Consider the following 24,804-nt stretch of genomic DNA (forward strand, 5'->3'; position numbering starts at 1 on the left):
GCTTGGAGACCAAATATCTTCCAAGATGTCTTCACAATGCTGGGAAAACTTCCACAGAGGATGGAAGCTAGAATCGTTTGTACCAAAGTGCTACTCCTTCAGATTATCTTCACTAATGCATCCTTAATACAGTGTGTCACATTTCAAATGCAGCAATTTCTAATTGTGATAATTAATGTGGTTGGTAGATAGCAAGACAAGTATCCAAGTTTGTGAGGAATATTTGACTCAGAAAAGAATAGGCAGTGGTATTGGCAGCATGCAATGTGAAAAATGATGTCCAAAGCAGAGAAGGTACAAGTTGTGCAGTGTCTTAAGCACTGTGGTGCAACACCAATTCCATCTGGCATGTCATAAAAACCCAGCCAATGCCAGTAGAATTACGGCATCAAAAATCACCCTTGCACATTAAATCGGTGATGAAGATGCATGGTGGTGGCAGACAGAACATTTCTAATAAAAAGATCCAGCACGTCACTTAAATGTCCTCCTCCATGGCCATGATGTGCTAAGGTGCTGTGACTGCGGGATGGCATGGATTCGAGTCCACCTGGGTTCTCTGCCTGTGTATAGGACCGGTGGCAACGCACCATCGTGAGGAAATTGGGGAGCCACAAGTAAGAGTAACCTGGTCTGGGTAATCTCCTACAATGGCTGAGGTTTGACATGCTGACCCCACATCACCCTATTACTGGATGAAGATCTCCACACCTCTAGGTAGGATTGTGAAAGAAAGACTGGCAGTTGGGAGATAGGCCAAGGACCTTCAAGGGCTGTTGAGCCATGTCTATTATTAGAGCTGAGCCGATACTAGCTGATACTTTTCCAGCATTTTGGTCTTGACGTAAAGTAAAAAAAGTAAAAATTGGTCTTGACGTACTCTGCAAAAATGCCTCGTGACAATTTCGCAAAGTGTAAAATTCGAATTTATTTTTATTTTATACCAGTTTTGTTTGTGTGAAAAAAAATTTAATAAAATAAAACATACTTTAATAATCTGATGTAATCCCAGAATATATTAATCAAAAATGTTTGGAAAATTGATCCAAATTATTAAGAGTGGAATACTTAGACACACTGTAGCTCAGTCGTTAGAGCGTCTACCATGCGAGAGACCTGGGTTCGATCCCGGCGGGATAGAACCGGGATTTTTCCCACCTTTTCAAGTGTCTCCGGCACCCACCCAGCATCGTATAAAGTGGATACGTGGAGGGAACTCTGGGGGGTAAAGGCAACCAGGGGTGTGATGCTGATCACATCAGCCCCACCTTCAGCAGAGATGAAGAAAGTGTGGGGCCCTAACTCCACACCCCTATACACCTTAACGGTGTGGTGCAAAAGCACAGGGGAGCACTTTAATTTTTACTTTACATATCAACCAATATTTCGAACAACTTTCAATTTTCAAGTATCGGTGGGAATCTGTATAATTAACGACTCAGCCCTAGTTGTTATTATTATTATTACGTCACTGAAATGTTTCTAAGGCTTGCAGAAAACAATTAGCACAGGATTGTAAAACGTTAGGGAGAACATCAACAATGATCTCAGCTTTCATGTTCAGTGATGTAGGAACTTTCCATTCATCAGGGATAGTCTATTTCTACAATGTACAAATCTTGGGCTTGGAGCCTAGACATGTGGTGGTCACAGTTTCTGCAAGACAGCACAAAGGTGAAAATGTGCCCTAATGCACAATACGGTTGTAGAACCTTTCTTTTATGGCAGATACCATGACAGACATGTATTATCTTATGTTGGGGCAGTTCCTATTCTCTCAGATCCTACATCAACAAACAATGATCAAAAAATCAGGTGCTCCTAACAGGTGGATTGAAAGAGATGGGCCAATTCAGTATATGCGATCTGGAACAACCAGTTTATTTTAATTGATTGACGAAAGTAGGGTATTTCATGTCGCTTTTCTGCCACTTTTGGCTTATTGCGATGATTAGAATGAATAGTGATAAATGATGAAGGTATGACCGGTTTTACATTACGGTCTTGATATGTCCCCACTCCTTGATACAAAACAGCTGTCTCTATATTGGCAACTATCTTCCCACGGAACCAGAATTTGTTAATTAATGGATTTGCGCCCTGAGACCAATGCAGGGTGATCTCGCCATGACCTCTTGATCTTTCTTCAGACTCACGATGAGCTGCAGCCAACATAAATTTCGCACAGCGCAGATGGTCATGGTCAAATATTAGAGATGGACTCGTTGCAGCATTCCAGACCTTTAATAAATTAGGATGAGAGAACCTATTGGAAGAAATCTCTCACTCTTCGCCCAGATCTAAGGAAAGGCAAAGATTCAAATGGCACCCTTGTTCCTGTGAGACCAACCAGCTGCTTCAAAATAAACAAACCTGCACCAAGGCATTTAAAAACCTCATACCCATAAACTTTCGAGCCACATGACAAGGTGGAGTCCTGATTATTTCAGTGATGTGTGAGTGATACGAGAAATTCAACGTTAACCTTCCTTCAGGATCCGGATTTCATATGTCTTCACCCTCGTGACATTAAAGCACCCAGCAGAGACAGAGACTAATCAAAGTCCAGCCCTAAAGAGCTCTTAGGAAATTTACGGCAGTGTGGTTCATATTGAACCAATTTTTTTTAATCACTTCCCAAGGCCAGTGTTTTGGTCATAAAGACCCAAGCTTTAAGCTTTATTTGTGAAAGCCCCATGTTTACAGACAACCCCAAAGGGGGTGGAACTATAGTGAAGTGACCAAAGGAGGAATCTACCCTCAGTTGAGACATATCAGCAAACCTGGTGGTAGTGAAAGGATTTTAAAGACAGTACACTATGTTTTTTCTCTCCCCCCCTCCCTCCCAGAACGGTTCATAAATTTTCATCTGCGGCTACACACACAGTTCCCAGTAGATCTTTATACACGTTCGTCAACAAACTTCTCGGTCAACTCCTATACTTAGTGTTCATCTAGCCAGTTCATCGCCAGTTTGAGCATGACTCTACTCATCAGCGGATTGCGATTCTCTACCAACCAGTGTCGGTTGGGACTGGGTACTACGATAAACTGTTCCACAATACTACCATGTATACACTGCTCACGTAAGTACAATATCATTAAACGTATCATTTTGTCCAAACACAAATAAAAGTGTCTTGATTTATAGTAGTCAGAAACTTACAGCTGTTTTGTGTCAAAAGACCAAAGGCAATGGAATGTAATCGGCCATAATCTTTCGTCGGAACCTGGACCATCTACCTGCATGTATTTTTTTTTTATGTTTATGCATTTCAGGTTTTATCTAACATCCATGCCCAAAAAAAACATAAAAGGATCGAAACAGCAACTCCTGTTATAAAGGGACATTCAGAAACACGTCCCATAGAGTTATATTGGCCATGGGTCCAGACGGCAGAGCTTCACTAGTCCAGGGTGTACCACATAGAAGTGAGAATGACATTTGGGTGTTGTGAGAAAGAGTCACCTGTTACACCTCAGACTTTATTTTAAATCAACCTCACAAATGTGTTCGGGTATTCCAGGAAAAATAAACGTGAAAGTCCAAACCCAAAGTGCCCATTTGCCATGATTCCTCCAGCTCATGACAACAGTATGGCCGTTCCAAATGCAAGAACTGAACATTTGATTGTTATTTAGACTTGCAGTTTTGGCAAATAGAATGACTGATGATGTGAAATTGATGAAGGGACACTCCCAAAGAATAACCATATCAAAGCCAGGATTTGAACACAGGACTCCTGGTATGATAGCATTCTGTGCCAACCACATCGCAACGGAAGTCTGATGATAACACTGTGTGTTCATTATTGTACAAAATTGTGTGTAGCAGATATTGTAATGCAAAACATTGTTACTCCTTAGTTTTTAACTTTTGGCTGGTTTTGATCAAATTGAGGCGTCATATCTTGAAAACTACACACAACATTTATTTCCTCTGTTAATTTTGTTCCTTAGTGTATATATATGAAGGTATGACATACTCGAATTACAAAACAATACATCCATTGATACTGTTAACAAGTAGAGATTGAAAAATTACATCTTGTAATATTATGGGATAGACTTATAAAATTGCTATAACTTCTAAACCACTGCACAGTTATTTTTATATATAAATTTTACATGTAAAATACGTAAAAAGCAACGTGCAACAGGCAAGGGTCCAGGGCTGATGCTGTGTCTACAGCCCCATATTCAATTTCTTTCCTGACCAAGAGGCAGCAATTAACTCACTATTTCTTAAAAACTACACAGGATATCTCAGCTATGTCTTTTTTGGTCATGTGTATGCCTCTAAAAGAATTTCATACTCGAAATCCAAAACAATATATCCATTGAAAATCTGGAAATTGTTTCCATAAACTGGCAACACTGCTGTTACACATACATTGTTATTTTTCTTTCACAATAAGTATCATTCTGAAGTAAGACTTGAAGCTTTCCTGGTGACGAATGATGATTCTCTCGGACTATCGACCAGGTGAGTTGTGGAAAAGTCTCTAAGTTTTTGAGGGCTAACATCACTCTCATCTTCAGGGTAGAAGTGCAGTTCCGAGCTATAAGGGGGATATTGTTTTTATCGATTGGGGGTGCTTTGTCTATATTATGTTGCTTTAAAGTTGGTTTTACAAAAGGTTAACTTTAAATATATAATATAGCAAAAACAAAAGAGAACCACGCTTTACGCGGCCACACGCAGATCCTATTCCATGTGTGGTGTTCCGTATAGTAACAGATATCCCCTGAGATATCTGTTAAGCAACAGACGAACTTTAGCCTAACTTTAATAATCAGTAACTATCACTAAAATGATAGAAGGTCAGACACCTTTAAACGACATATTTATTCATTGAAAAGAACATCGCTTGTGGCATAGCTGCCACCAAACATGAGCACTTCACTGTACAAGACACAAAAAAAGATATACAAAAGATTTTGTACTTACATATCAGCCGTTTTCACACTATATCAATCCTACCTGGGGCCTTACACACGCTATTTCACTCTTTATCGCCACATCCCGACACATGGACAAATTTGTGGTACACCACACTAAAAAATTAATATTATGTGCTTCCTTGGTGTAACAAGGCTTTGGGGGGTGATAAATGAGTTTTCCTGGCTTTTCTTGGATGGATGGCTAAGGACAACTTGGATATTCTCTGATATCCTATGGATGCTTCTATGGCGTCAGTCCTGCCGACCATGTGGTCTCGATTTCCACATGGGATGAGGGACACAAAACTCGCTATTTTGCTGAATTTTCACTGGGATCCTTAAATGCACTTGTGGACACAATATCCCACTTGGTCACACACACTTAGGCCTGTGTTTACTGTAACAGGACCTTAGATACCTTTTCCCTTTATGTATCCTTTGTTGCTGGCACAGGTGGCCATTCTCACACTGGATTTTACCAGCAACTTCCAAGCTGACCTACTCTCAGGTGGGTCTGTAATACAAGTGAGCTTGACTAGCAAGCTCAGAACACAATAGGCCATCTGAAAGTCTCCTCTGTGACGTCACAGCCTTGGCGGCTTCTCATTGGCCAGCTGGAGTCCTTTGAGATCTTTCCTTGTCTTTGGGAGAATTGCCACTTTCTCCCACCAGATGGCAGAGTTATCAATTGCTTAAAAAGTATAAACAAAAGTGTTTTTTCAGCTTTTCTGGCTTAGTTATGCCAGATAATTGCAAATGAGTTTACTTTTAATAAATTAGGCATTATTTTACCTATGGGTGAGTGTTATCTCTGATTTTCAGTTAAGAATAAAAGATTTAGTAAACATGTGATTTGGAGCACATGGTTTTTGTTCTCCAAAATGGCTACTGTTAGACTAACAATGGTTGGTTCTTTATAAATAAAGCATTTCTACCCCTCCCATGAGTGACAACTGGTTGGTAAACATGCCCCATGATCCTAATTGGGGGTGGGGGGTATAAATTTCTGGGAAAATAGCTCTCACAAGCTTTCCCTGATGACAACCTAATGGCCCTTGTACTTAGGTTGGCCTGTAGTTATTTGTGTGTGGGCATGTATGCCCAATGCTGATTGGTCATAGAGCGTCAACCTGGTGTACATACGCGCGTGTCTGCTGCATGCACACTTCTGGTTAACTATCGCTAACCAAGCTGGGTCCAGTTCAAGCCCCATGTCGCGATCAAGATAATTTTCTCCTTCATGGATAGCTATTGCTTCCTTGACGATGCGGTCCCATTAGTTTGAAGTTTTGGCTAGATTTCTTTGGTGTTCTTCACAGCACTGTTCTATTGTCCTGCCTGTCTGCCCAATATATGCTTTCCCACATTTGCAGGTAATACGGTAGACTTCCTGTGTTTTCAGTCCTAACTCATTCTTAAGGTTGCCTAGTAGACTCCTGATCTTTGGAAGTGGTATGTAAATGGTTTTTATGTTATGTTTCTTGAGACTTCAGCTTATACTTCCGTAGAGATTTCCGATGTAAGGCAGGATGGCTGGGTTCCCTGCCTTGTCCGTATCTCCCGATGTGTCCGGACGTGCTGGTCTTCTTGGACAGTACTTGTTTTAATGTTTTGTCGATGTTGTGTTCCAAGTACCCGTTCTGAAAGCCACGCGAAGATGCTGTATTTCATCTGACAGATGGTCCACGTCGCTGATGGAGATGGCCCAGTGAAATAAAGTAGAGAGTAATGTAGCTCATTGAGACGGGTAGTGAAAACTGTTGGCATTTAGATATAGATCGGTGCAAGTCTGTTCCCGGTATACACTGTGTCCCATGGTGCTGGTGATCGGTCTTAATGGCACTGCAGTCTTATGCATTTTGGAGAGTCCGGGTAGTTGTGGTGGTATTGTTCCGTCCGGTGTCAATTTGTCCTGAATCGGTTTCGGAAAGATGTATTTGGTACAGAGTCTGAAGACACCCTTGCTTGAAGGTTGAAACGTAACATGTAGTTTATGTTTTAAAATCAAATAAATTCTGCCTTCTTCAGCATATTGGGTTTTTGGTTATCATGGAAACAAGGCTTCACGGTGTTATAATCCGGTCTTCATTCCTCCCCCCTTACATGCCACTGGACAATGAAGTGACCATACCCAGAGCAGGGACTGGCTGCTGATGGGCGAGAAGGGAGAAAAAATGGTGTGGTAACCCTCTTCACTCTCAACCATACACACGTTGCACTTTAAGCAGGAAGAGGGGTGAGGTAAGGGTGTGAAACCATGGGGAACTCTATATTACCATTAAAATTTAGCAACTACAGAAAGTTCTGGCACCCTTGACTCTCTGCACTCCTTCCAGAAGATTAAATATTTTGCAAGGTCTATGAAGATTATGTTGTTTAGGAATATTTTCCATGGTTTTTAGCTCGCGGAGATGTGTTATCGTAAAATAAAGTTCGTCCGTTACCTTAGCGTGAAGCAGAACAGCCTGAAAGCTTCACGAAAGCGGGTATAGCACCCAACACATTCCACAACATTGCATCAATAGGTTAGCAGTGTTAAGTTTGAAGTTGATAGTAATTCCAGACACGTTCTATTGCTATTTCAATGTGCAAATGGTTTTTTATTTATAAAAAGCAGCAAATGAGCTCCGAGATGGCAGGATTTTACTTATGCGGGCCATACTTCGGGATCAAATATCTCCATTATCCGTGTATTTTATACCAATTTTATATTACGTAAAACATAGAAATCTGTTGATGACTAAACAAAATTCAACATAAATCTCAAGAGGAGATAGAGTGGATTAACTGCCAGAAAGTTATTAATAGCAATATTAGTTGCAAGATGATATTGAAAGACTCACATGACCAGACTAGAAATGTATTTGGGTACAAATTATCCATGAACACCCATTCACTGATTGATCTACGGGGAGGGGGGGCCTACCTGTGGCTTCTCAATGGATGGTGTGTGGTCAGTGTACTGACTTCTATGGTGTTCATTGGCACAAGTGCCTTCTTATCTTAGAAGAAACTTCCCAATTCTCTTCACAGTCAATAAAAATGCAAGAATTCTGACCATTTGGCTTACAGATCTCTTTATACAGTTTGAAATGACAAGTGGCAAACACGAAACAATAATTTACAATCTTCTACATCTACAGCTTTATAGTATAGGCCTACCACCTGGGTTTGTGGTGAAATATTTAACATTTAGTCACTGAAAATAATGGACTGTATGATGTAAATTAAAAAGGAAAAACAACCTGCACTTGAAAAATTAAATCCAAGTGAGCTGCAAAATTGATTAACCCTAGAACAGACGGGTGAAAAAAAGTAACGTAAGCAGATGGGGTAAGATTACGGACCCATCCATAATTTCTATCCCACTTCTTATATTCACGAAATACGTAGTCCCGATGAAGTATCTGAGGTTAACATGTGGGGATGATGTGTTGAAATTGTTAATGACGTGTAGAAGTTGTAAAATAAGCTTTTCAATTACTGTGATCGTTCTCCGTATACAAGCATGGAAACCATGTTTGCTCAACGTAGCATTCACTTGGTCAGTAATCTGTGTGGTGTGAGGAAGATGGCAACTTTGAAGGTAGGAAATAAAGTTCTTTCTTTCGTAAGTTTTTTTGGTAACAGTTCGTTAAATCGGAGAGACATTAAAAATCGGATATTTTGTGTTTTGCATGGTTCGTACTTACCAATTGTGTATTGCGGTACATAGTTCAAGGTGCCATTATGCATTTTACATGAAAACGAACATAATTTTTCACATAGAGAGTAGCTTTTGTTATTTTCTTTTTTGCTTCTGTAACACACAATATGGCGGGCAGAGGTTGACTAGTGTTGTAGGTATGCAGTATTTCCAATCTTCTCCACCGAAAAATACCTACTATAGATCGACCACAAGGGAAAAAACCTTCGGACGAGAAGTCCCCACGCAGCTTTCCCTTCTCCCCTCCACTTCGGGCCATAAGGAAGCATGGTCCACTCTCCCCCTCTCCTACTCACAGGGGTATGGTGCACAGGAGTCACGGGTCTGCGCAGGTTGATTTGCTCGTGGTTCCACTATATCGTGTTCGTCACGTGTGAACTGACGGATAGCCCCACTAACAATTTCCATTAAGGTTAGGTTAGCATAGTTTAAAAAAACGAGGTCGGAAACAATGACAGGGGGTTACGTCATCAAACGTATTCAGCATCCGGTTCACGTAGCGAAAGAAATGGCACTTGTGCATCAGTGAGATATTTCTGTTGAAATATACATAATTTCCCAAATAGACTCCACGATGAAAGAAAATATCTCGACGAACGTTGGAAACCTTAGAGAAACACATTCCCGTAAGTAGTTTCTTCTGTAAAAATGGACAAATGTGTCTCCGATATAACGAACGGTTACCGCTTTTTAGTAACTTTTAGTTGGGTACATATTAATAATACAGGGCATTCGTTCAAATTTCGCATAGTCAATAACATAGGACACCCGATCACAATTGTGTAGTTAAAATTTGTCGCTCAAGTTCTACGAAACTGACATTTTTTACGGTGCCACATAAATCATTCATGGTAAGGTTAGGCAAACAATAATTAAAATCTTGTTCTAAAACGTAAAATATTGAAATAACCGTTGTTTTCGTGGAGAAATCCAGGTGCAGATCACGGACCACTCAATTTCGCAATTTCTACTTAACCCCCAAATTTTAACTTCAAATTCGTGATTAGTAGGCCTCAATTAGCAACTATGCGAAATATTACAAAAATCAGAGAGGGGTCCGGGATTGTAAATTCGCTCCCAGATGAGTTTGGGTCTCTCAGATGGAAAGTACAGTTCCGTGCAGGGTGTTGAAAACTTTATTGAGGATACAGGGTAATAATCCATACCACATGGGTCCCACAGACCCAGTCCGTCCATTCTAGGGTTAATATTTAAATGTTCTGTCTTTGCATGTTTTTTTAATGTATATACATGATTACAACTGGACCACATACAAAAAAATTAAGAAAGGGCAAACTTACCTGAAAATACTGACTACATGCTGACAACACCACCTTATGAGCTTTCAGAAATTTTCCTTCAGCTGCCAAGGTAACATCAACAAGGGTTCCACTCTCTAACAGCGAGTCGAATACAGAAATTAAAGTACTTTGGTGGTTGTTCCATCGCAAACAGAATTGCTGCTCTGAACCCATTCTATCAATCTGAAACAGAAATACAACTGTTCTAAGAATTTAGATATTACTGTGCCTGATTATCAAGAATTTATTCTTGAATGTTCCAGGATTCTATTTCAAACCACAACTTAAGAAAAACCGGTACATACTCAATATGTTGAATAAGTCGAGCAGACAGTCTTTAACATTCAATTAACACTGTTACACCTCAACATTTATTATTCCAGTTGTAGTATGCATGTGAATCCTTACTACCTTCCATCATACCTTCAGTAATGCACATTGGAAAATATTACCGTTATAAATACAACAATATTGTGCAAAAAGAACCATGAGAGACAGAAAACATGTAATGCTAATTACAAGATAATGAAATAGTCAACTATGCAAACACAGTTTCTCTCCAAAAGTATAGATATAAAACATATTTATTACTGATCTGAACTTGGTAGCAGTACATTCCTATCTAATCAAGCTAAACCACATAATAATCTACCGGTACTGCTGAACGCGCAATTTGTCATTAACGCCAAGTGTATATTGCCGCCCGTAACTACCGACGCACCTCCCGTACGAGGACCGCAATATCGATTTAATGGCTCCCGTTAAAAATTTGAGATTTCAATTAATACCTTTCAACGAGCGTCGTTCAAGTAATTTTGCCTTGTTACTGCTCTCTGATTGGAATATTACGTATTTTGGGCATAAGTTCGCGCAATGTCTACACAAAAATACACAGGAATTACAGGATGTACAATGCAAGAAGAAATAACGCCGACACAGCAATGGCCTTTGCGTCACCTTGCCGCTTCCACAGATACAATTTCGTTTCGTTTACGATCATTACACAAATTCTTGATCAAACCTTAAATCAAATCATCACTTATCATTACATTTAGGTTACAGTGATTATGAATAGAAAATTCACGCACTGGAATATATTTTTACAAATCAACAAATATATTTTCGGCAATTTAATCAATTTTGCCTCAGAAGCATCTCCCGACATTTCTAGAGCTTCAAGATATCTCGAGCAAGATGAGTTTTTAAACACCGTACGATTAATCAAGAGCTAAAATCACTTATTTTATTGTCACAAATAATACAGGAACATCTACATTTATTTACTCACCTATTTCTTCATTTGGCTTGCAAAGATGCTTTAAAATATAATAAAAAATTTGTTCCGAACTAGCACTGCTCACTACTCTAAATATTTTCTTTCACACAATATGGCGGATCCCCGGAATGGCGCCGATGCTAACAAATGAAAAGGTGTTTTCAGTGGTTCAGTACGAAACGGAAAAAGGAGTAATTTTGTTCGAGATTCACAGTTACGGCAAGACGAAGAGCATCAGAGCTTTCGTTTTGTTTCTATCGCATTTTAAGATACCGGAATGAGGAAAAGGCAAGGGAAAAGCTAAAAAGAGAGAGCTGGAAGGAGAGAAAGAAGTAGGTCTGCGAAAGAGGCTGAACCGTCAAACAGTGGTGTTGGTGTATCCAACGAGTATTTTGGATTTTTCTAGCCTCGGTTTGTAGAATATCAGAACGGGTAAGAAACACTATTTTAATATTCTTTCATTCGAAATTGTGGTTTATAAATGATATTAAAATTATATTCATGTCCATAACTTCTTATCAAGTAGTTCAGGCTCTACGTAAACGAAAGGACGCAGAGAGAAAATGGAGAACGAATTGTGAAGAAGGAAGGCACAAAAACTTTTTTTTTTTCTAATAAGTACATGGTTCTCTTTTTTCTGATATATAATCATAATGTAGGTAGATACATAACGTACTGTCAGTATAATGATGAGCAAGGTGCATGTATAAATGAAACGCGGAGTTTTCAATTGAAGACCTACTTAGATGCATTTCCATGCCCGTGCTTAGAAGGGAATTGGAAAGAAGAACTGGACGGTGTACTACTTCGGCGAAGGTCTCGAAGAGTTTTTAACTGTTTGGCCTAGTTAATGTTGACTTGTGAAAATGTCACAAATGCAGTGTTGAAGTTAAGGTTGGTATTATTCTGTACCTGGGTTTGTGTTTTTTTAGTATGAAATATGGTTAATGCATACGCAATGTTATTAATTTTTATATCCTCACAGGTTAACAGAGCAACAGATAGTAATCATTGCTGCTAAACATCCTTTACCTCAACATATCGTTTTGTTTGGGGCGTTTATGTCAGTTAAAGATGTATAATGACAAAGCTCATACGTATATAAGTACTTACATTACCCATTGACAGATATAGTTATACAGTTACACAGCTGCCATTCATATGTTAATCTTTGGGTAATAAAACATATATGCGGTGTGAAATAACACATTTTGTTATGTACAATTTGAAATCAAGCCAAGAATGTAGTGTTTTATATGCATAAATATGGACTGTGTTTTTTTGTTATTGTTTTGGTGACTTGTGAATGTGTGGTACATCATCTGGCAAATACCTGAAGAATAAATAAGTTGATAGATTGTCATGGAATTGTTCCAGTACACAATGTAGGGTAAGAGTTTAGAAATGGCGCTATTTTCAGGAACCAGGGCTTAGAAAGAAAGTAGAAAGATACATTGCATATTGCAATTGATTTGAGAGAGTGTAATATCCATATATTAGGGATTTACTCTATGGCGTAATGCAGTGAAATATATTGGGGGGCCCAGCCTTTCAGTGTAACACCCCACCCCCATTGTTTTAATGTAATTACCTTGTGTGTTTTGTATTTATTGCAAATTAGAGTGAGTAGGTTCACCAACTGTTCTTAAATTTCACCACATTTAGCCCTGTCTAGTTTGCTGTACTTTTTGACACCCGGTGTCAGGCTGGTGCCTGACCAAGTAGACGAATAGCGCTATTCAAGTTCCGAAAATTCAACAAATGCCTGTCTGCTGCTTTAATCATTCATTTTATAAGTTATCATGCACCACGTGACCATACACTAGATCAATGAAGTAGATAAGTACTCAGCAGTATAAGGATGAACGTATTTAACACATCAAGTAGTCTTTTAGAGGTGGTAGTTTCAACTTTTTGAGCTAATAACTGTTTACCACACCGTATATGCCAAAACTGATTACAGAAATGAATTTCTGAGGGAAAAATTGATTTGATACATCATATGACCCCCTTTCCATTTCAAACACCTGACGTTAATCCAATTTAGCACGTTGCAGTTGTATCCTGAAAGGTATACTCCATCACCTTTTGTTTGCTGGGGTACTTTAATACAGTGCGTTCAATTTAAAAGTGGTACGTAAGGTATATTTGAGTCTTGTTTTTGTTGTTGTCGTCTGTTATGTTGTCCGTGAGACAGGGTCTGTATGTAACGTGAAACACCGACGTAGGAGGACTGTACTAACACAAGAGGCAGTGACTAATGTTAATGAAATAATGAACATAAGATCTCCCCATAAACCTTTATGACGCCTAAGCCTGGAGATGCAAATGTCTGTAGGATCAGCCCATACAGCAGTGTGGAAAATGTCGAAATTATATTCATATCGAATTCGAGTTTTTCAAGAATTAAAAACAAATTGACTACCCTAATCGTGTGCACTACTGTCAATGGTTGAAGGACTTCATTGGGAATAACATCACTGTGTTGGACTACGTGTTCTTTTCCGATGAAGCATGGTTTCAACTGAATTGTTATGTGTCTTCGCAAAATTATCGAACATGGAGCTCTGAAAATCCCCATCTTTTTGTGGACTCCGCCCTCAGAAAGTTGGTGTCTGGTGTGCCATATCCGGGTGGTGAGACTATGGCTACGTTAAGATATTTCTTTGGGCACAGGATTATTTCAAAGGGACTGTGGCCCCCCAGATCTTTCAAGTCCGGACTACTTCTTGTGGGGGGGTTTTGAAGCAAAAAGTATACAGGCAGAATCCACGCACCTTAGAAGAGCTGAGGCACCACATCACTGAGGAAATTAGGAGTATAACTGTAGATGTCCTCCATAATGTTGCAAGAAATATGGAAAAACGTGTTAACGTGTGTATTCAAGAACAAGGTCATCATTTTCAGCATTTGCTTTAAAAATCTTACTTGTATATTGTATATTTGTGCTCCATACCGCTTTTAAATTGAATGCACTGTATTTAATTTTACATTGCACTTCTTAAATAAATGGTTGTCCTATAACTTTTAACTATAACTTGTAAGTGTGTGTATATATATAAAACTGAATAATCCTTTACTTTCATTTTAGTAATTTTTTTGCAAGGTTAAAGCCCAATTTTGCTGTTACAAAAACAGCACCAATTACAATGTATTGTTTTAACCTGTACTGTGCACTACTGTCTTGCAATAACAAATATATCGCCTATCCTTTTTGTGCTACACCATTTCAAATATCCACCATTTTCCAGTCATTTTTCCATTTCTTGTATCTTCAACCGCATCTAACATGATGTGGGCCCACATCAGGGTTACTAGAAAAATTCAGGTCACGTTTTCTTTCCTGCGTTTAAACACTTGTTTTTTACCATGTAAATCCCATAACATTTTCAAATGTTCCTATACATACATTTCCACACATTTGAAGAACTTAAACCATTAGCTTGCGGTCTTTCTACCTACGTGATTTCAAACAAATGAACGAGTGCAGGAGTCAAGTACTCAAGCCTGCAACGATGAGTGGTCTCGATTGTTTTTTTTTTTTGGCACTTTCAAACTGCACTAGGTGATGTCCCAACCGACAAGACCATACTTCAATTCTGCTCTTTGTACCTTTCAGACACAGTCTGTGAATATGTCAAAATTTTACAGTCTTAAATAGTTCATGGAGGCCATGGTCGAACTGACATGGACTGACACTTTATTTGGAAGCCTGTTTTCCCTGAACCTTCAAAACACATAAATGTTCGTTAGATTTCCTCAAGCCTTCATTAACCCCGTGGGAGGTCATGGCAGTTCTGTAGGTTTGCATGTACCACCACAGGGTATGAACTGCTTCCGTTATGTGTATTCAAAGACTCCTTGTCACCCCCTTGACATTCTGCACTCCCATGAGAAAGTTAAAATTTTGTAAACAATGCAATACAGCTGCTTACCTCACCAGCAAGTTTCCTAGTGGAGGAGGAAGTTTATTAATGGGCTCAGTTCACAGGCAGATAGGTGGAAAGGCCTTCACGATGGCTCATAAGTAGGGCTCGGAAGTTAAAGACCTTAAAAAAATTAAGGGACCTAAAAACAGAAAAAAGGACGTATAAATGTGTTCAAAATTAATTAATAACTTCAGTTTTAATTGCATATTTAATGAATAGAAAAAATACAAAATTCTGGTGTTATGGAACACACAGTGCAAAAAGACTGAAAGCTTCAAAACAAGAGAAAGTTGCAACTTACAGATCGACCTTCCAGACAAGTTGCAGTTAAAGGACCTTGTACTGTACCTGCTTCAGTCGTCCAAAATATATTTATTTTTATTACTACAGAAAGGATGTTTAAGAGGTGATGAACTGATGATGATTTGAATTGAGGGTAATTGTTTACTATCCTTCGGACACCTATAACTACTTAGTTTCTTCAATTTTTGACATTCGTATTTATGTATCTGCTTCGTGGAACATTCCTGAAGGTGTATCAACGTTATTTTGATGAAATTAATTGCAATTTTTCACATTACCAGTAAGTCTTTCTGATAGGCCTTTTGGCTTGCCTGAGACGAACTAACCTAACCACACGCTAATGGTTTGTGGGGCTAGCACCGATGGTTCGCAATTATTTCCAATTTCTAGATCCTGATACTAACATGACACCAAATTTTAACTATGTTTCCTAACCTAACCACGCGCCAATGGTTCGCAATTATTTCCAATTTCTAGATCCTGATACTAACATGACACCAAATTTTAACTATGTTTCCTAACCTAACAGAACTAACCTATCCATGTGCCAATGGTTCGTGGGGCTAGCTATTCTCAGACGGAGAATTAATTTTCAACAAACAACATGAATTTCAGCTATGAAACATTCCCACATCACACAAAACACCTTCCCGATGTTCGACAATGCTACAGGAACTTATTACGGTAAGTAGTTTCTTCTGTAAAAATAAATAAATGTGTCCGAAGGATAGTAAATAAGTACCGAATTGAGAATGGGCAGTAAAAATGTAGTCGAAAGAAGCTGAAGTTGAAAAAAAAAAAAGCCATTCAGACCTAAAAAAGGACACATAAAACCAACCTTTTTCTGGCCTACATTGACCCAAAATGAACATATATTATGTAGGGCCTCGTCTTCGGACACTAGGAAAGGAAAAGGATTTTTCCTCAACTTCCGAGCCCTGCTCATAAGTGACTACACCTAGACCCCAAAGTCTTCTTCTACCTAAAGTGTACAGGCACTACCTGAAAGTTGAAAATATATGTAGATCAGCACTAGGTCGGTGTTAAAATGCAGGTAAATGCACTTGTGGAACCCTCCATACAGAAACCTACTAGATAAAAAACAAAAGCATATAAAGGTTTTCAGTTGACTCTCCCTCTTGTGTAAAGCATCAGAATCTGTCTATTAACAAATACAATATAATTCTCTAGGTGGTACAGTGGATCTATGGCCTCGACTCATCCATTTTCTGTGCATGTACCATAGTATATATATTATCAAATTATTTGTAATATGATCTTTTTGCAGAGAAAAGAAGCAGGAACATGGCAGGTCAACATTACTGTCTCCGGTGGAATAACTACCAGTCGAACATGACGTCTGTTTTCCATCAGCTTCTGCAGGATGAAGCTTTTGTTGATGTCACTTTAGCTTGTAATGAAGCATCCTTAAAAGCACATAAGGTACTCTTAGACTTGTGACCTGTTAGTAGTGGTAATAGTAACAATAAAACAGTTTAAAAAGCATTTTGACCTTGAGCACCATGATCAAAGCATGGTTAAAAAAAAGAAGGCATGCAGGTAAGGGGAGAAGAGGTTACCGTGCCAGTAGCAACAAGGCTTTTAGTGCGAAACTGGAGGTAACACCCTAGTCGTGATCTTAAGAGAAATTGTGTTTTCCAGGTGCACACAACTGAGACTTCAAATGTAACTTTTGTACAAGATGCAATAGACATGAAATTAACACTCTGTGTTAACTATGTGGGTATTTTTAAGCATTAATCAAGGAAATCATGCTCTACATGAATGTTCAATCTGCGGAAAAAGTTACAAAGGTGTAAAAGAAGTTTTTGTAGAAGTAAAAGCAAACATGAATTAAAAATAACTGTGGATTAACTTGCAAAATTCTTTGATGTGTATCAGTGGTCTCTGTGGTTATTTATGGAATTGATAAAGTAAATTTTTACACATTTTTTGCATTTCAGACAATTTATGGGGTTAATTATGATGTTCATAAAGATGTGTGTGTGTTTTTTAAATGAAGAAGTGTGGCGGCAACATTGGCTGTGTCAGAGGGCAGTGTTGTTCAATCAATACCCAAATGAAAGAAAAGTTGAAATTTACTGTTTACTGTACAAAAAGTAACCTACCAATCTTTTTGGAGTTTATTCTTTGAGTGTTAAAGCCATTTTTGTTCACGATGTTGAAAGGTTTTTGTTCTTTCATCATATCTTCATTAGTTGAAAATTATCTTTTTCATCATTAAAGTTTGAAAAGAAAGCACATTGTCCAGTGTTACATGAGAGTGTTCTGAATTCACATGGTGCATTTTTCCCTCTGCTAATTTTCTGTTGACTGACATTTAATTTGTCCCAGTTGTCTCAATTTCCAGATCCAAAAAATAAATTGTGTTGTTTTTCATGTGCTCACAAGTGTATGCAACAATTTCAATGCACCAGTGAGGCATCATGCAGTGAGGATTTTATCATTTTTAGCAATTATTTAGTACATCATTTACATATCTAACATACACCCTCCGCAAAATGACTTCGGACCTCACTAACGTTTTCCAGCAGACTCGAGTACATAAGTTCTGATGCTATCAGTCGAAGTTTTTCCTTATTTCTCTCATTAGGAGAGCGTCTTTGCCTCCCACCACCGCATTTGTGCTTTGGCAGCTGCCAGTACCTTCATTATGATTGATTTTGCACAACCTGTTTGTTTACATATCGTTTTTATCGGGACGTTTTCACTTCACCATGCAATAATGATGTCTTTTTCCACACTACTACAGTACAGAGTATCACAAATACTCCTGTACAGTAGTCAATACAGTAGGAAAATATCCACCACAAAGTGCACCACAAGAAAACACACCAATTTATCACACACACTACACCAGAAAGTCACCCTTCCTGTGTCAACTAACAATATGTAATGAAATGAACTCGCTTATCAGCAGTAATACACTGATGGCAGATACGTTCATGTAGAAACAATGCCGTGTTTGAAACAAAACAACACTAGATACAAGGCTACAAAGTGATGGACTGCTTACTACGGCAGATTTCACAGGAGGTCCCAAGTCATTTTCTGGTGGGTGTAGAATATGATGTCCACAACTACCTGTAACATCTGTAAATGTTCACATTTTCTTTTTCTAAGCAAAAGCCATTGTGGTCACCTGAATACAGACTGTGTTCTTCATGGAAGAACTTTTGTATCAGTATTGACGTTAATTTTGCATTGGTCCATGCTTACTTTCTATTTAACCTTTATATATATCAGTGGTTTGCAGTAAATTTGGTAGTAGAAATTGATCTGATATATTGTTATTTGCTTTCCAGGTTGTTTTATCTGCATGTTCTCCATATTTCCAAAAATTATTGCTGGAGAATCCATGCAAACACCCAGTTATCATCATGCCGCAGGATGTATGTTACAGTGACCTGAAGTTTATTATTGATTTTGTGTATAAAGGTGAGGTGGACGTGTCTCAGGCAGAACTCCAGTCTCTGCTCAAGACTGCGGATCAGTTAAAGATCAAGGGTCTGTGTGAAGTGTCGGATAAGGAGACTGCCATTTCTAGGCGAGCATTTACTAAATTGCGCCTGTCGCCCGGTCACAAGCGGCGATGCATGGAACAGGTTCGAAGGGCTATATTTTTGGAGCAGATGGATGATGGTACTGATACCATCGATTTGGCTATCCCAATGCCGGTTCCCGAGGATGACAGTCAACCAACAATCATAGAGAAGCCTGCACCAACGAAGGTGGAAAATGTCGAGTACCACTCAGATAGGAGCAGTCCGCATGAGGTGGAACCTGCTCCGGAAGAGGTACCCGTTCCACCGCCATCTATCCCTCCGGATGCCAGAAACGACGATGACGACGATGTGAATATGGAACTGGAGAATAATAATCAGAACGTGGAGGCAATTCCTCCGGAGAACCACAACGGACAGCCTCCTGTTCTGGAAGACCTGGATGCCCAGTCGAACACACCTATGCAGGACAGGAATGGAGATATGTCAGGTGAGTTGTATGAGGCAATGACCATAGCTTTTAATTGCTATGTTCCTTGTATGACAGTAGAGACCTTCTTACAGCTCGTGCTGGCAACATATTAGTTAAAACATGATAAAAAACACTGTAGGAGTTCTTCCAAGCATTCTATTCCACCTTGTTAAGCTTGGAAGAACTCCTAAAGTGTTTCTTATCATGCTGTTTTTTTTATTATTGTTTTAACTGCTATGTTCTTCTTAAAATTCTTTCACAGTCAGTGTTTTTTAAATAAATAAAAAAGGGAACTATTCTCGGAGCCTTCAGTTTGCTATTGGGAACGCAAAATAAGGAACCATACAATCTCTATCTCTGCGCCGATGGCACAGTGATAGCATCGTCGCCTTGTAATCAAGGAGTCCCAGGTTCGATACCTGGTGCAAGCACATAGTGGTTCAGATTCCACTTTAAACTGTAGGTCCAGTCCCGATTAGCCTTACTATGCATAAAGTGGACTTAAAACTCCAACTCAGTCAATCAATCTACCTCTGCGCTGCGAATGTGGAGTTTATGTGATCAGCACCACACTCCACCCAACTTTTTGACGGCACAAGAAATGACCAAGTGTAATTATAAGTGTGTACCGAATTAACAGTTCTGATATTTTATGGCCTTTTCACACTATTCATGGTATGATGTAGCAAATTCGTGTTAAAAACTAATGGAAATTTTGCAAATAAATTTATGCTCAGGATGTCGACAGTCTGGAAAAGGGAATTTACTATCTATGGAAAAGTCATGGAAATATCAGGAAAATGTATTAAGTTTGGGGTGAAGCATTTTTGTAGTAGTGCACTAAAATTTGGTTTTTGAATAAAGAAAAAAGGAACGATAGAAATTTTAAATTTGTTGTGGATAAACTATACTTCAGCTTGATATGCTGAGTATTACCAGTAGTTGGGCCTCCCTGATGGTGCAGTGGTAGCATCGTCGCCTTGTAATCAAGGGGTCCCGGGTTTGATACGCGGTGGAGGCACATAGTGGTTCGGATCCCAATTTAAACTGTAGGTCCAGTCCCGATTAGCCTTACTGTGCACAAAGTGGACTTAAAACAACAAATCAATCAATATTACCAGTAGTTACAGTATAAATTCTACATTACGTACTGTAAGAAAGGGAAATATTTTCAAGTACAAATCGACTACAGTACAATACTACACTTTCTTGTTGCAAGTTGGGTTGTGTTTGGTTGACGTTAGGATTAATTCATATGCTACTAAATTTTACTAGAGTTGTTTATTATTTGTGTTATATATGTTACAAAAAGTATTCTTTGTTTACCATTAGTCAGTACATGGCAAGTAATAATGTAAAAGGTCACCCATACTGCCCCAGTCAATTGTTATTCAGTTTCCCTTTTTGTTATTACTTTTAAGATGTGAAGTGAATATTATAACTTGGTGGGATAGAAGTGGAAGTCTTAACATGAAGTGACCTTCTTCCACACATGTTTAACACTAGAAAGGTGAAGGATGTAATACCCCCTAGAACAGCGGAAAGGGGTCATTTTGACCCCTCATAACAAACACGTTTAAAATTCTAATTATTTTAGAATGGGATCTTATTTTTAATTTATATTATTATCTGTGCTTTTTGTTTTATAATTAAATGTTTAGGTGGTTTACGATACATTTTAATTACATATAAAAATTATAATAATAAACAACAGAACACTCCAGAATATGCAACATTTCACCACAAGAAACTGCTACTTGTAGCGTGCACAAATGAAACTTTACAGAGGTCAAATTGACCCCTCCTGCTGTTCTAGGGCTATAACATGGAATTTCACAGAAAGAAATTATATTTTGTAGATTTTAATATATCATCTTAAATAGGACAAAGAATTATGAAAAGTCACAAAATTTAGAGGAAAAATAAGAAAAACGGGAAAGTTATCAAAGAAACAGTGAAGGTAGGGGACCCCTCCCGTCGTTCTAGTGTTAAATACATGAATTGCCATAATGACTTGGTGTGGAAATTTTGTTTTTACAAAATTGTAGACACCCTGACACTTGTGTAATGATGTAAGATTACATTATCATAATAACAATCCTTGTAACAATATATAAATCTGCTTCTAGGTGTAAGAATATATCTGTGATAGAAGTATGACTAAATATTGCTCTTTCAACTTTTTTTTTTTGTCTTGCACAAGATGAGCTAAAAGCAGGAATTGTGCATTTTTACATATTCTGAAAGAATTATTGTTAGTCATGATGGATGCAGTATACACATTAAGAATTACGTGAAATTTCGTATTTCCGCTTTGCAGAAATTAATGGTTATTTCAGATTAATTTTGAAGGCTCCTTGCCTTCATTCACTAAGGGTACGGCATCTGGAGCGGAGATCTGGGATAGAAGTATGACTAAATATGGCTCTCTCAACCTGGATCTCCCCTCCAGATGCCGTACCCTTAGTGAATGAAGGCAAGGAGCCTTCAAAATTAATCTGAAATAACCATTAATTTCTGCAATGCGGAAATTCAAATTTTAACGTAATAAGTATTGTTAGTTTTAGAAAGTCACTGATTTGTTTTTGATGCCTGGCTGTGCTGGTGTTGATAAAGGAAATGAATATTTATTGTCATATAATTCAGTATTTGTTGCATTTAAATCAGATTTGATAATTGCATATCTTTTTCCCTTAACTGATTTATATTTGGTGGACTAGTCATAATCTTGGCATTGATAAGTGTTCCCAATGGCTAATTATATATTTCTCTGATATCTCAGCAATTTGAAAAAAAATACAGCATGAGGTTAATAAAATTACAAAATGTAAAGCTTGAAAAATGTCTAAGTTTCGTTTTAATTTTTTTGTTGTAAAAACCTGTGCTGATGCTTTACACAATACACCTATGATGTCTGTACATGCAACCATGTATGAGCTCTTCTCATACATTTATCTGCTTAAGCTTTGAATTTTATGGAAGAATGTATCAGCATGTTGTGTTAATTGGATGTTATCCATTGTTTTGTGCTTTATCCAATGTTTAGTGCTTTATAACTATACTTATTTCAACACTACGTTTTGAGAGAGAACCTCTTCTCTCGTCTTCGAGTGTGCATTTTTTTTTCTGGTGATGGGGATCAAACCTACGACAGACCTGAGATTTTACAAGTACTTGATGGCTTTTTTTCTTGTATGTACGCATTCCTTGCATTGTAGAATTATTTTCCTGTAGTTTACGTTTATTACAAGCATAAGAAAACAGTTTTTCGTTGTGACGTTTCAGGAGAACACACGCTTCCTTCATCAGACATTTATTTTCATGAAAAATTGAGCGTGTGTTCTCCTGAAACGTTACAACGAAAAACTGTTTTCTTATGCTTGTAATAACCGTAAACTACAGGAAAGAAAGGGGGGAAAGTACTTCATGGCACCTCCTAGAATTCTGTACTAATTTTTGCTCCACTTATGTTGCTACAGAGGCTGTTCAGCATATGTTTGACCAAACGTGATTCCTTCCCCCCGTGCTCAGAATGAACTCACCCAACTTTGGTGGGGCATGTTTGTCAGTGTAGTGTGAGAGCTATAAAAGAGGGGTTGTGTTTTCTCACTGGGCCGAAAATCCCACCCAAACTGAGGCGCTCTTGGGAGGAATACGTTGTATAACTTTTCCAAGTTGCGTTTTCTTGCTTGGCCGAACATGCTGCCAAAACTGAGTCACTTTTGGGAGGGTTATGTTGTGGCCCTTTATGATGCAAAGTTCAGTGTGTCAATGATCAGGAAGTAGTGTAAGAGCAAGGATTGTGATGTTAGTTTGAATTTATTCAAGAATGTGATCGGCAACTATAAGGATTCATTGGCCCCAGCTTTCGGTTCTCCAACAAAGGGGACGAGAATAGGGCCGTACACACAAGCCACCACCAGTATGCAGGTGCAAGGTGTGGTTAACAGTTTCCAAAGACATATTTAGATGATTCGCCATCTGTCTTTGAGTCAGTGGATTCTCTTGCATGGCCATTCTTTGAAGTTTTGCCTGCATACTGGTGGTGGCTTGTGTGCACGGCCATGTTCTCATCCGGCCTCCCCCATGGCGCAGTGGTAGCGTCATTGCCTTGTAATCAAGGGGTCCCGGGTTTGATACCCGGTGGAGGCACAAGTGGTTCGGATCCCACTTTAAACTGTAGGTCCAGTCCCGATTAGCCTTACTGCGCATAAAGTGGACTTAAAACACCAAATCAAACCGTGTTCTCATCCCCTTTGTTGGAGAACCGAACTCTGGGGCCATGCAATCCTTGCTCTTACACTAGTTCCTGATCATTGACACACTGAACTTTGCATCATAAAGGGCCACAACATAACCCTCCCAAAAGTGACTAAGTTTTGGCAGCATGTTCGACCAAGTGAGAAAATGCAACTTGGAAAAGTTATACAACGTACTCCTCCCAAAAGTGGCTCATTTTCGGCCCAGTGAGAAAACACAACTCCTCTTTTACAGCTCACACACTACACTGACAAACATGCCTGACCAAGGTTGGGTGAGTTCATTCTGAGTGCAGGGGGCGTTTGGTCAAATGTACGCTGAACAGCCTCTGTATTTCTATTTTCTGAGGATTGAATTCTACACTGGGTTGACTTGTACAATTTTGGGATATTGGTATGAAATCTGCTTCTTGGGTCATCCCAGTGTAGAATTCAAGTGTGGTTCCTTCTCCTCGGAAAATGAAAATAGCAACATAAGTGGAGCAAAAATTACGAGGGCAATTCGGAAAAGAAACTCAGTAGTTTCGTTACAGACACTCGTAGATACAAAACTTTTATTATACACATTAGAAAAGTACATTACATTACTTTTCGACTAATGCACCATTCAATTGAGGCACTTGTCATAACGTTTTACTAGGTTTGAAATTCCTTCTGCTAAAAAATCTCCCGCCTGGGAATGTAAACACCTTCTAACCGCATCGTGAAGCGCATTGTCATTGTCGAAGTGGTTCGAGCACAGATCTTCTGGTATTCCAAGATTTCTGTTCTTCACTCATCACTTTTGGTCCTTAACCTTTAGACTGTCGAGCAGGTTTTCGAAAGTAGCCTCTCTCTGGCCGCCACCTTTGCACGTGATTTTTAAATTGTACACTTATTTCAGAAAAAACATTATATCTCTGAGACTATTTAAGCAATCTACTTCGGGTAACTTTTGTTTTGCAGGGCATGCAACCGTGCAGGAATCAAAATGCCAAAGCCAATAAGAGGGGTTGACTGGGCCGCGGCCCCCAACTTTCAATGAAAAAAATCATAAAAATGGGGAGTTTTTTCACATATTCGATAATGTAATGCACCCAGGAACATGAAA

At 38.7% G+C, this 24,804-nt stretch overlaps 2 protein-coding genes across 34 annotated transcripts in view; one reads left to right on the plus strand and one right to left on the minus strand.

The window, feature by feature from the left end:
• LOC146004770 (uncharacterized) overlaps positions 1-11,338 on the minus strand; it is a 239,756-nt gene extending 228,418 nt beyond the window's left edge. For all 30 annotated transcript variants that reach the window (XM_083143755.1, XM_083143761.1, XM_083143771.1 and 27 more), the window contains exons 1-2: positions 11,240-11,338; positions 9,952-10,134 (exon numbers count right to left, since the gene is read on the minus strand). In XM_083143755.1, the coding sequence (XP_082999881.1) occupies positions 9,952-10,125 (174 nt within the window). In that variant the 5' untranslated portion in view covers positions 10,126-10,134; positions 11,240-11,338. The remainder of the gene's footprint in view (positions 1-9,951; positions 10,135-11,239) is intronic.
• Positions 11,339-11,520: 182 nt separating this feature from the next.
• LOC146005017 (uncharacterized) overlaps positions 11,521-24,804 on the plus strand; it is a 36,920-nt gene continuing 23,636 nt past the window's right edge. For 3 of the 4 annotated variants that reach the window (XM_083144144.1, XM_083144146.1, XM_083144147.1), the window contains exons 1-3: positions 11,521-11,659; positions 16,748-16,902; positions 18,786-19,473. In XM_083144144.1, the coding sequence (XP_083000270.1) occupies positions 16,765-16,902; positions 18,786-19,473 (826 nt within the window). In that variant the 5' untranslated portion in view covers positions 11,521-11,659; positions 16,748-16,764. Of the gene's footprint in view, positions 11,660-12,005; positions 12,122-16,747; positions 16,903-18,785; positions 19,474-24,804 lie in introns of those variants that run through there. The other variant, XM_083144145.1, reaches the window with a different exon arrangement.

This window comes from Lepisma saccharinum, chromosome 22 (genome assembly GCF_977018435.1).
Source record: "Lepisma saccharinum chromosome 22, izLepSacc3.1, whole genome shotgun sequence".
NCBI classification, from domain to species: domain Eukaryota; kingdom Metazoa; phylum Arthropoda; class Insecta; order Zygentoma; family Lepismatidae; genus Lepisma; species Lepisma saccharinum.